At 47.2% G+C, this 13,324-nt stretch overlaps 1 protein-coding gene across 4 annotated transcripts in view; it reads right to left on the bottom strand.

Moving 5' to 3' along the window:
- Nucleotides 1-13,324, bottom strand: part of cnksr2a (connector enhancer of kinase suppressor of Ras 2a) — a 112,657-nt gene that overhangs the window by 73,890 nt on the left and 25,443 nt on the right. For all 4 annotated transcript variants that reach the window (XM_015341501.2, XM_069189904.1, XM_015341502.2 and 1 more), the window contains exons 2-3: nt 6,497-6,660; nt 672-874 (exon numbers count right to left, since the gene is read on the bottom strand). In XM_015341501.2, the coding sequence (XP_015196987.2) occupies nt 672-874; nt 6,497-6,660 (367 nt within the window). The remainder of the gene's footprint in view (nt 1-671; nt 875-6,496; nt 6,661-13,324) is intronic.

Below are 13,324 nucleotides of genomic sequence, written 5' to 3'. Positions count from 1 at the left end.
CTCCTTGAATTCATAAAGCCCTAGCTGGCAAATGGGTCAAGAGGGGCAGAATCGGTCTCCTCTCACTTGTGTCAGATCTAGTGGGATAGTTTTTGGCAGTGGAGACCAGGGATGACACAACAGCGAGTCTTTCCTTCTCAGAGCTAAAACAGAAACACTAAAAAAAAAAAACCTAAATGAAATAAGTTTAAAATAAAGGGAACCTGGCAGAAGACACTTTTGATATAAGAGCGAGACGGAGAATTTTAATTAGAAGACGTCTCAGATTACACAAGATTATTCAAGGCAGTCAAACTGATTACGTTTATCTGGCAATGAAAAGGGCCTTTATCTCAGTGCAGCAGGCAGCCACTCCCTCTCTGTCCTATTATGGTATTCTAAAGCCGATATTGAGTGAAGGGACCAGGGCTTCGGGGAGAAACATGAATTAAAACCATGCGTTTGAGTAACTGATGAGCACGGAGCTGACTGCAACACGGTCGCTCATCACAGCACTGCATCACTCTCCCTAGCAACCGAGCGGAATTCCTCTCCACGCTGCAGCCAGAGAAACTGGGATTTCGTCTCATAGATGAATAAATACAGGAACACAATGAAACCGGTGGAAACTCAGGTGGAACGACTGATACTGGCTGGGAGGACACTAGAAGGGGGCATTTTGCAAGACTTACCTATCCAGCCAAGCTAGCAGGCTCTTGGCTGCCCCTATCAGGTCGACCACTGACGTCAGGAAGTCGTTCGGCAGCTTTCTGGTGGTTCTGCCATCGTAGTGTCCGCTCCTCCTCCGGCCGGTGATGAAGTTCTGCAGGTTTTTGGCTGAAGCATTGAGCTTGTGAGACAGCGTTTTAAGGTTTTCGGTTTCCAGACCATAGTTCTACAAACAGAAAAGGACAGGGTGGCCTCTTAGGTATTGCTGTTACAGGCCCTTTGCTCATCTTCTCTGACTAAGCCAGCTCGCTGATCCAAACTGCTGTCCCTGATAAGGAGATGCGTGTCTTTTGTTCTGGGATCATCGTCCTGTACAACCTAACCTCAATCTATAAAAACTGCTAAAAAAAAAGTTCCTGCTCTGGTTTTTTTTTTTTCTGCACAGTACAGTCTGTGCTGTAAGGATCCTTCTGGCAGGCAGTACATATTTAAAATAAGCAAGAACCTCAGAGTGACTCGACTGGCTCACCTGTGATGTAATCGAGAACGCCTTGGCACATTTAAAGCTCCCAGAGAACTCAATGGGTCCAGGGAGGATAAACTGACCCAGTACTGTTCCTTCTTCTTGGTGGTCTGATGGTCCAGCCTGCGACTGCTCACATTAATGGACCATGTTGTTAATTTAAGATATACTCTCTCCGAGTAGCAAACGGTATCTGAAAACAGTCTATTTACTTGAAGCGCTCCCGAGCATGCAGCCTTCAGCTGCTGAAAGGAAAGCACGCACCGTAAAGGGCTGATGCACTAAGACAGCTGGCTTTGCTCCTGTCAGGTGTAAAAATTTAGGTCACTGTGTTTGAAATGCGCAGGCAGTACAGTGGAATATTCAGGTTCCCTTTCAGCAATACAGGGAAACCACAGTGAGCCATGGGCTCCAGGTTCCTGTAGCAACATCATCTCAATCTCAGCCTTTGTTAGCAAAGGCATTCTAATGAAATTCATAAGCTTCTACCGCAGAGAGCATTGCCCGTGTGCAGCACTGACTTTGCCAAACAGTAAACCCAACTTGAGAACAAATTTCTACGACTCTGGTTGACTTAAAATATGATTTTCTTAAGAAAAGAATGAAACGTTGAGATTAATATAAATTTCTCTTTGTCACTCGATCAGATTCATAATATCAGACATCCCAAGATTCAGATTTAGACCAATACCATAAATACACACGCAGGGCATACAATTCAAGTTGATTTATTTTTGGTAACCAAATGCTTCACTAAAAATGAATAAAAACACAGCACTGCCTGTAGCAGCTATGTCCTTTGCTATAGTTCTTCCCTTTTAACAGTTTGGCAAACACTACAGAATATAACAGTACATTGTTCATTTTTATCTCATCAAAAGGGTTCCAACTTTTCTCTCTGCTTGTCTGAGCACTGAGATGATAAACCAGGCAAAACTACAGGCAGCAAAGTCACACATGTCAGCACACAGAGCCTGTAACTGCCAATCACTTGTAAAATACTCCATGACCTCCATAAATAAATTAAATAAACTCTAGAAGACTGCAATCTTCAGTCCTGCCAGTGAGCTGATAGTGGAAGATGGGGAAAAATTGTTCTCCATAGACAAAGCAAAAAATAAACAAAGAAAGAACAATTCTGTATGAAAGACCAAGCATATGAAGGAAAAGCATAGACAATTCTGCATCACCCTTATCCCAAATTCAAAAGTTGTTTACTCTCTTTTTGCACTAATTTAGTACATGTGCTTTCAGCATCTTCCAGAGCCTGGCCTGGCCCTGTACAAGTGTTTTCCCCCAGCCCATGGTCTCAGTTCTGCAATGGGAGCATGGAACAAGCTACCCAGCCATGTGAGCCAACACACTGGCTTTTTTCAAGACATTTCTTAATGAGACCCTCAGACACAGTATATCAATGGGCTACAATGGCTTATAAGGGATTGTACAGTAACTATTCTTGTGCCATTAAGCCCACCCCTTAGCTTCCAAGAGAGAAAGAAACCTTAATTTTCTTTCATTAATTTCATTAAGGGCTTACCATCACGGTAGCACTTCCTTCCAGGTGTATCATACTACACATGGAATGGAACACACATTACAACTCAAAGTACTGTACATGCATAACACTGAAGCAATTTTCCCCTGGGCATGAGTGTCCAGCTTAGCTTTGCTTCGATATTTTGCTTCAACATAATCCTTTCAGGGGTCTTGCAAGGTCGGTATCACATGGAGTTTGTGCACTTTTAGAGCACCGTTGCTGTTCTCCTAAGGATCCAACGCCATTCATCTCCCTCTCTGCATGAGGCAATGACGGCCCAGAATTCCAGCACTCTGCTGAGGAGAGTAGCCCTGCTGTGCACCTCCCTCGTGTGAGGATTCAGAAATAATCCAACTGTAACTGAGAAACTGTGACACAGCTTGGTCCTGCAATTCATTACAATTCTATTTCAAACCCAGTTTTAATTAGTATCAGTCATATTATTGCTTAATGTTGTCTGCCGGTAGCCAGTGTCAATTAAAAAAATCTTTCTGTTTATTCCTTGTTCAGACTAGGGGACAGATAAGGGGAAATAGATACTGGACACTAGACATCTGCAGTATCCTAGTATTTTTCCTAAAGGTGTTGGGAGAGGCTCGGGAAAAGCGCACACTAGATTATGAGGACGCACTCCCTGCCCAGAGGCTCTCATTTAGGTCACAGTACAGGTGCAGGACCAGACAAGTATCAGAGAATCCTTGTACTGTGCAAACGTGAATGCAGGGTTCTATAAGCTGCATGTGAAGGAGAAAATAAAAATGCAGACAGGTTTCGATGTTTCTCTCCTTTGGATCACGCCAGTGTGGCTGCTGGGGCCTGCTTTCGGTTTCCATGGAGATGGGTCTCTGCGGCTCGACGGGGCCTGAACGGCAGGTGTTCCCATTTCCTGGGACACAACTCGAGAGCCCCCCGAGTCTCCTCGGAGCGGACAAAGCCTCGCTGAGCAGCAAGCTGGCCCGCCTTTAAAGGCAGAAACGTTAACAAAACAGAAATGCCGCTCAGCGTGTTGCGGAGCTCGGGTGTGGGGGGGGGTGGGGGGGGTGGGAGGGAGAGACGTTTCTACGCATTTGTTCTAAAGGAGAAGGATGAACTGTCACGGGAACGCTAAATAAACACCTGTGGTCTGAAAACGAAAAAGTCTACTTGCCAGATGCTATTATCCAAAGCACCATACAGACACTAGGGAGCAATCCGTGGTATCCACAAGCACCACTGTGGATTCACTGCAGAAGTTCTTATCTCAACACGAGGATGTTTGATACCTTTCTAAGGATAATGCACATCGAGTCACAACAGGGGTGAGAGCTTGTTGCCAGGGACCTCCTAGTAACTTGCGTGTTAGCCTGTTACCTGTTACCACGTGTTAGCGTGTTAGCTTAATGCTGGTCTGTTTTAACACTCGCGGTCTTCCGAGGACACTCCCAGGCCGCACCAGAGCCAGGATGCTGCTCTGGCGCTGGGAAGGGGCTCACACCTGTCGCTGGACTGCCAATCCAAGCCAGGCCCCAGCCTCCCGGGTGCCCCGGGCCAGGCCGTTCTCCCCAACATCCCCCCCTTCCCGTGAATCCCTGCTCACCTGACGCGGGAACGGATCAGCCCAGCCAGGAAGTGGGTGACAAACTCGGATTGTTCCCGGGGTACAGGGGGAGGGTGGAGCCACGGTCAGAAACAGATTCAGGAAATGACGTGGACACCACAACATAGCAACGGCAGAGAAGGGGAGTCCCTGAATTTCCTGTTCGTTCGATTTAGCCGCGGCAACGCGTTCTACTCCACGTGAATGAAAACACACAGAGTAGCAAGCAAGCCTGGGACTGCGCCCGGCGTGGAGCCTGCTGCTCACACCATCTTCATCACAAGCCTTCACGGCTGTGCGAGGCACTGGAGGCCTGGGAGGCCAAGGCTGGGGCACCCTCCTGCCCCGGGGTCAAACGCCCTGCTCTGCGGCGCACGCAGGCTGCCGGCTCGCTGATTTAAAGGGCACCAGCAGGTGAGCAATCATTTTTCATATCAGCTGATTAAAAAAATATGCAGCCTCCAATGACGTAAGGGCTTCGAGAATGAAGCGTTTCTCCGTGCCTGAGGTGGGTGGGGGGGGGGACAGAGTGCCTGTTAGATGAGATCCTCCTCAGTTGCACGCTGACTCACATGCTTCTCGGGATCCTCCTGCGTTAACCCCTGGCCTGCTGCGTGTTCAGCTCATTGTGCAGGCGTGTGTGCTTCACTTCCTGTTCAATGGGGTTTTTTTTTTCCCCAACAGCCTCTGAGGATTCCAGCAGCTTAAGCCTCCCGAGACAAGGGGAACCCTAAGCCATTAATACACAAAAAAAGCTCCCAACGGCGCTAGAGTATAAATAAACAAGCTGACCGCAGCGAGGGGGCAGAGCTGAGGAGGGCTGGTAATAAAAGTGACAGGATGATGAAGCACAACCTCACATCTGCTCCCAGCTTCCTAGCCCAGCGTCTTAACGCTCAGTGGCGTGTCTATCACAGCTGGGAGGCTGAGGGAGCGAGAGCTGAGCTCAGCTACAGCGTGCGGTGTAAAATGAGAATCCCAGCTAAAACCGTCACTGCTACTGCTGTATTATTAACACTTGGCGCCCCTTCTCTCACCAGAAGAAATCCGCCGCCCATCCAAAACTGCCGACGAACGAAACCACTTGCACAAGGCAGAAGGAAACACACTCAGGCTGGAACAGGACATCAGTTCCTCTCCCCCAGAAAACCTGCCTGCTGCAAAACTCAACGACCTTGAACACCACAGGCAAACATTCATCAAAAACACGTTTTTAGGGGGAATATTTGCAAACGTCTTGAATAAAAGAGGTTCTACCTTTCCTTACATGAGAGTAATAAAACAGGGCCCCTGGATCTGAAATAATAAAGGTCTTTTACGTTGTCTATCAGGTAATTGCCAAAGTGCCTGGATGGGATGGCTCAGTATAGAGATCTATCCTCCACTCTTTAATTTCATATGATTAAAGTATAAAACAAAAGAATAAGAACAACGTTACTGGAAATGTCAGGACTTTGAATAAGATGCATCAATTGAGAGAGGTAGGGGGGAAATCTTTTCCCCAGCTGCCACCTCTACTCCCCAACCCTTCAGTGGGACAGGCTAGGTGATTTGCAAGCTTCCAATCAGTCGAACATTTAGCCCACTGCTTCTCCGTTCTGCCACCAAAGCGCATGTGCCATGCTGTCCAGCAATAGTGCACTGCCAACAGGGCTGTCAGGGGCTGCTCTATCAATTAAGAGCGTGCTACCAGCACAAGGGTAGTGGAGGAGTTGTTGCCCTGAGAAAGTATTTGGTTATATGGTGAGGGAAGCTCAAACACTAGCAGATCAACATGTTAGACGCCCCCAGTACAAAATAATAGATTGTGCCAGTAGCAAGAAATGGGTGATTAGCCTGAAGGTCATGAAAGAGAACTAAGTACTTAGATAAAGATACTTAGATACTGGTATCTCTTTGCCCAGGCAGAATAATCAATCCTATTGCAACCTGGTGAGACCGGAGGAACATGCAGTTCTTTCACTTCGCTAGGAGAAACAGGAGGACACCACGCTGCAAGTACTCCAAGATCTCTTGGACCACACGCCCAAAACCTCCTCGCAGAGGACCAACACGTTAAGCATGAGGGGTTCTAATAGTGTGGCCAGTCAGTGCAGTGGAAGGTTTGTGGCGAGAGAGACAGGCTCAGCTCAGTGCACTTTGTGGGACGCCTGCTACAGAGGTGTGACAGGGTTGCAGCGTGTTCTCCGGTCCCGGCGCAGGTAAAACGTACCAGAGCACAGAGCAGGTCCACAGCCTCCAGGATGAGCTCCTGGTGGCCGATTCGTGACACCCCCAAGTCCTCCAGCTCCTGGTGCGTGATGCGGAGGAGCTGGTCGCCACTGATCTTCTCCCTCTCGAAGTTCTTGATGTACTGCTGTAGGCAGTCATCCAGGCCTGCAGGAAAAATCAGATCAACATGAACCGTCACTCCCCTGTGAAAGCACAACTTCCGCTCACCTCTCGGCCAGAAGATGCAGCGGTCTCCTGAGTTTTCAGAGTGAAAGGGAAACTGGAGTCCCAGTTTCTCAGACCAGTTATTAAATCCCGGCAACAAAATTAATTCCTTGACGCGATAGAAAAAAACTGACAAATTTCGAATAAAGCACAAAATCGTGAACTTTGTGAAGGTGCTGTAAGCCGCCTTGTTGTTGCCAACTCACATTCGAGTTCCCACGAATTGTGACATGAGTCGGCCCTTCCTGCTCACTAGTCTCCCGAATGACAAATCTACTTTGATGGACAGTACGAGCGTATAAATACGGGCTGTGCAGTAGACATTTCACTGCAGAAATGTTGCAACGTGATCTCCACGAGTTAACAAGTAAGTAGCATTTGTCAGCAAAACCATCTTAAAATCAAGAGCAATATTTGTATGGTATTGTTTACAGTGTTATAGAGCTGCACACATCAACGGAAGTTCTGTTGCCTCTTTCTGAATCACAGCATATGGCCCTGCTCATACCTGGGAATTTCCTCTATTATGGGGTGTAAACTGGAGGACTGACGTGCTACTGTGTCCATTTTGCTATCATTGTGGTTCGAAATGACATTTATCGATGCAGATTCTTTTAAACCCCGAAATATAAAGATAACGTTGCAGTTCCCTTTTCAATATTGAGTTATTAATACCTTTGTGCCCATTTCCCCTGGAGGTATCTGAATGAGATTCATCCGAAGAGTCTAAATAGCCAGCACCAAGGACAGTTCCCAAGTCTCCCTGAGCCACAGTGCTGCTCTGATGCTGCTCTGTTACTGTACAGTATATTTAGAACCGGGTGCTAGACAAATAAATATAGGGGAATCAAGGTCTTTTTTATGAAGACACCAGATGGCCACATTATTTCAACTCTTTCCAGTGACCCTGGAAAAGACAATATCAAAGCTATCTATTAATTATAATTACTCATTTAATTGCATAATTTCATGCATTCTCTATAATCACCACTGGCAGTATCAAGGACAAAGGGTATGGAAAGTATGCAAAAATATTTTCCATTTTTCACATCAATACGCCCACATCGAGGTGCTATTCATTCCTGTTTCTCTTCGGCATGTGGAATGGAGTTCCCTCCGTCAAAGTTTTGGTTATGAACTGGTCCTTGCAAGGTTTGATTCCTGAACAGGTGATTTGTTTTTTATTTTGCACTTTTCCAAAGCAAACGTCCTAATTTATTTCACCCTTATTTCAAGGTAACACACAGAGAAAATAGAGCAGGTGAGGGTTGAGTGTTCTCATGGGAGGGACAAATGTACAGCTGTTGGAGAACCTCACGGATCTGCAGCTGGGCCACTGCAATGAGCTGCAAAGGCTATTCAAAGAGAACATTCAGGCCTGGGCAAACACCTGTCAGACAATGTTTAATGTAAATATCAGCAGAGTTTTACATGAAGGTAGCAGAAACATCCTCCAACCAGTCAGATACTAGTAACCAAATGAGCCAGCCTGGCCAATAGCTTCCTCTGGCTTGCCTCCTTGGTGCTCTCCATCCATCCATTTTCCTAGCGCTTTGTCCAGCACAGGGTCGCAGGGGAGACAGAGCCTATCAAGCTGCTTAAATGATGAGTGTATCTCGAACACACCTCCTGTTCGTGTTGACAAAGTTAATCCTCGCTTCAGCGGGACTAAAGGGCAAGTGTGCTGAGAGATCAGCGAAGTGTCGTTACTCTGCACAGCTCTCGCTCTCCAAACAAAGGGGCAGAGTGCCGGAGGACTCATCAGAGACGCGCTAGCACGAAGGAAAACCGCAGCAAATTCTTCCTGTTTCTCCAGCTCCGATGGGGAGATAATTTCACAGCCTGTGTTTATTCAGTTTTGACAATTTACTTTCATTCAGGAACATTTGTACTGTTTCCATCCCCTGTTGTACAGGAATAAAACCCTTGTTTTATGCTGATGGAAAGAACGAGGTGGATTTATATCTAGGGCAACCAGGTTTAAGCTGGAGAATGAATGAGCAAGGCAGTAGTCCGGGGGACTCAACCCAGGCTCACATGCCATACAGCAGTACTGTCAAGTCACCGAGAAGAGCTCCTTGACTCCAGCAGGGCAAACATCTGGTTCGCCAGTGTTGAGGAGGGAGACTGCACATCAAACAGAACTCTACAGAGAACTAACTGTCCATTCAGAGTGCAGCCATCTCCAACACTCCTTTTGTTCATGCGGGGGAAAAGCTACAAGGGTTTTTGGAGGAGGGCAGAACGAGCGAGGAAGCAGAGACTCTGCAACACAGTGGAAGGGAGAACGGTGCTGGTTCCCTGGACAGACATCCCAGTACAGGTGGATAAGAGGGACTGGCGGAGGCAGGGGGCTCCAGAGGGGTCAGATTCCTACAGTGGGCCTCGGTGAGCCTCGGCAGCACAGATCAGGATGCCACGCACAGTCTGGCAGGTAGCAACGGATATACAGTATCAACATTAAATGAAATTTTCTGCGGGCCAGATTGCAGCTGCTTTTAGGGAAGAGGATGTTGCAGACACAGTGTCCTGACGTGACCATCGTCTGGAGAATAATTCGAAGCACCAGGGCGAGCCGATAAATTGCTATCTCCAATACTGCAAACCCTATCTCTCTTTCCATCTGTGATTTCTGGCATCTCAGCGAGGGCAGAAGAGCTGTAGGGTTAATCACACATGTGCACTGGTCCTGTATGATTATAGTGTGTGTCCTCTCTTAGGGTGTCTCCTATAAACTGTTTTCAGAGTGTTGCATCATTTGCAGCATAAAAGCACCAGGTATAAAACAGACTCCTTCAGAGGCAGTAAATCGGTAGGGCACATGTTGCTGAAGTGTGTCTTTTACTACTCCAAAATGACAGTTGTTTTGTATTATTATAAGCAGGGCTTTTTTGATATGGCAAAATACTTAACGGTCTATCACTTCCAATGCCCCCATTTCTGTTTCTTTTCTTAACGATACGTTGAATAAAATAGATTTAACCTTTTTCGCAGAAGACAAATGTGATCCATGCTCTATAGCTGGCAGTGCAGAGGATGCAAAAACAGCATGAGATGAAAATGAATCACTTTGGTGGCATGTTACATACTGCACAATCTGTATTGAAATACAAGTCTTGTAAAAATAGACCAAAAGCTGATACCTTACAGCACTCTGCCTGTGCTATTTACAAACACCTCTAGATTCATCTGGTTCCCAAACACCAGATATACAGTATCACCATCAAGAAGCCCTCCAGTGTGGACAACCGGCAGCAAAATCTGTCGCTCTGCCGGCTGCATTATAATGCGAGCAAATGTCCACATTAGCACCCAAAAGAGATGAGCACCACGAGCACCACGCCCACACAGGGCCACGCCCCCTGCTGTGAGCTGCTGTCTCCTCTGCTTTACTGCACAGCCAGGTCAGGGCCAGCCCATGCCCCCACTCAGACAGAGAGAGTGGACAGCAGGCCGAGGGGAAAGCTTCCACTCCCCCTGTCGGACAACATGAGAGAACATTTAAAACCAAGGATGGGAGGCACATCTTTACACAAAGAGATGTAGGAGACTGGAAGAAGCTACCCAGACAAGTTGCTGAAGCTGTTCACCTGGATTCTTTCAAAAACCAGCTCGGTGTACCTACTAACTACCAAATGGGCTTGGTGGACTGAAAGACCTCCTTTCATTTGGAACCCCACTTAAGATATTATATCTAACTCTCTGGATTTATCCCTAGACTGGCTGTCATTATTTTGCTATACCTTTGACTTTTGACAAAAAATACAGTTGCAGGAGTAAAGGCCTGGACATCTTCCAGGCAGTTAAAAACTACAGAGCCCCACCCCACCGCTGCCAAGATCAATCCCTAGATGAGGGAGGCATCTGTCTGCCAGCAGGTCAGTTCTCAGCTGCAGCCCTGCCTCCAGGGGTCCTGTTCTGGAACTAGCGACATCAGACCACCTTCCCAGTAAGAATGGAGACTGGGGACTTGCACAACCCACTCTGAGTGGGTGTATGGAGAAGAAATCGATGGTTACGTCTCTGACAGTCACAACGATTCGCACTGAGCCTCAATCAACGCCATTTGAACAGAGTATCAAGGAGGGCTGCAGTGCAAAGCAGGAAGACGAGTGGAGACTGAGATGGAAATGAGAGAAAACGGCAGCATGCAAGGCCTAGGACTGAGAGAGGAGCTTGAAGAAATTCCATAACTCCGGCACTTGAACCTCAGGCAGACAGCTCTTCTCTGCACTTTCATCGCTGTCTCTCTAACGGCCCAGAGACAGAGTTTACTTCAGCAAAAACTCAATAACCTTTGTGCACAGATGCAGTTCCTGGTCATAGGCTCAAAGCCAGAGACCTGCAAAACTCCAGACTGCAAACTACACCAGAGGAAAAAACCTGGATCTCCCGTACTTCATGATCACAAAGTTGAACACACAAAAAGACTGAAATAACCTCAACAAATCTTTTTTTAAATATTTTCACCACTCGCCCTGGATTTTAAATATAGCTGCAGTCAAGGTCACCGATTCAGTGTTATGATCATGGTGTTCACACTGACATCCTGTCTCGGATTGCAAAGTTAAAACTTCTAGTGCAGCTCTTAAGTGATTGGCATTAAAAAGCAGATATTCTCAGGAGCACTGCCCTCTGTTCACTATATTAAAGGGCCTGTTTCATGGCTTTGATTAAGATTAGGGCTTCTAATCTCACATACAGAGAATGTGAATTTCATCATAAATATTTAATTTGTGGTGAATATGAATCATCCATTTTTTATGTGACATTGCCTCATCCAAAACGGCTGACAGACGCTATCCATTATGCCACTGGTATCGGAGTTCATGTTATTCCTGAGATAAGAACGAACCTATGGAAACAGGCAACAATAACTGGCAACCTCTAGTGCAGGACAAATCCCTGTGTCTCTGCGGTACATTGACTCATAAAGATGCACAGACACATTTGTCCAGATTGTGAAGAAAGCAGATCATTCATTTAAACGTGAGAGGTGTCTGTGATACAGAACCTGGGTTTTAATAATAATAATAATAGTGTGCCTGTCTTGGCTTCACTGTCTCCACTCAGTCTAAGATCGATTACAGCTTTCAGCCACACGTTCTCCATGTTGAAGGCCTAACCCAGAGCTCCTGGATAGAACTGATTCCACGGTTCCAGAACTCACTTCTCGGGCTCCCTTCCCGATTCAGATTCTCTCACCCCTGCTCCCTCTTGTTTCAGCCCCTTTCAAGAGCTCAGGGCACCTGGAACGTGGACTGAAAACACACAAGGGGCGAGTGTGAGACATCGCCTAGAGCTGCAGCTTGACTCCAGAGCCTGACGCTCCCCGCCCGGGCCGCCAGAGCGTGCCAGGCTGCCATCGCTGTGCCCAGCAGGCTGCTGGAGGTGTGGCGGCGAGTATCTCGGTGCAGCTTTGCAAATAGCAGCAGTCAACATCTGGCCAGCCACAACACGGATCCAACCCGCGGGCTGAGGCTGGCTCTGTCACACACGCTGGGTCCCAAGCTTCACGGCACAAGGAAACAGAAGGCAGAAATGAAGGCGAAAAAAAGGGAGGTGGAGCTCATTTTGTTGCAGCAGAGCTTAAAATAGTAGAAGACCTGGAGAACTGTAACAGAACAGGAGTGTGTGCACCATACTGTGTATGTTATCATTCCCATGAACAGCTGTGGCTGTAGGGTATCTGCACCTCTGAAGTCCTTTCACTTTGCACTTACCGTAATGGCATGGCAAAGGGTTAAGACTCTTTATTCATTGTCACTGCTGATCACCGGCCTGATCATAACGCTTCATTCTCTGGCGATGTTGGCCAGCTCAGTTTTAATCTGGGAAAACAATGCAGGCCTCTCAGGAGCGGACACAGGGTTTCTCCAAGCCAGACAAATGAGGCCACGTCCGTTAAATACTGAATGCCGGGCTAAGCTTGCGCCTTTTGTCTTAGAAGTTAAATAGCACAATGCAACATCAATGTGCCACTTGTGTCTTTCAGCGGGTTTTTTCCAAGAGCTAACGAAGGTGGATTAAATGTTTCTTTTTTGGTTTTCCAAGATGGTGCTTTGTTAAAAAAAATAGTTAAATCTAGCGTGATGAAAAGAGCTGTGTGAAAATGATCCTGGGATTCTAAACAGGAGTCTGTATTATTCCCGAAAGCGCTGACTGACTGTTCCAGCTTCGCAGCTCCATCATTAGCGCAGGTCCATCCGGGACAGTTTAAACAATTAAATTTAGGGCTTAGTTACAGTTAGAATGCGATTAGAAAGCAGCCATTCAGAGAGGCATTAATTGCGCCTTACTGGTAACGAGGAAAAGCGGCGATGGGGAAGTGGGAGCGGCTCGCGGGACAGAGAGGCTGGCAGGAGAGATCGGAGCCGTGCCTGTGCCGCGCTGCCCACTGTCACGCACACCGCTCCCAGGCTTCACACCCACGGCGTCTCGCCCACGAGAGCCTGCACAGCACCCGCCCCACACAGCAGAGCCGTACCGCCATCGGCAACAGCCGATGTCAAAGAGGGAAGATCGACTCGGACAAGTTACACATATTGTACATCTGCAAAAGACACTTACTCGCCCTTGACGCAGTTCTCCTCTGTCTACAGCT

This window comes from Lepisosteus oculatus, chromosome 5 (assembly GCF_040954835.1).
Source record: "Lepisosteus oculatus isolate fLepOcu1 chromosome 5, fLepOcu1.hap2, whole genome shotgun sequence".
Lineage (NCBI taxonomy): Eukaryota > Metazoa > Chordata > Actinopteri > Semionotiformes > Lepisosteidae > Lepisosteus > Lepisosteus oculatus.
This window is presented reverse-complemented; position numbering and strand designations above follow the sequence as displayed.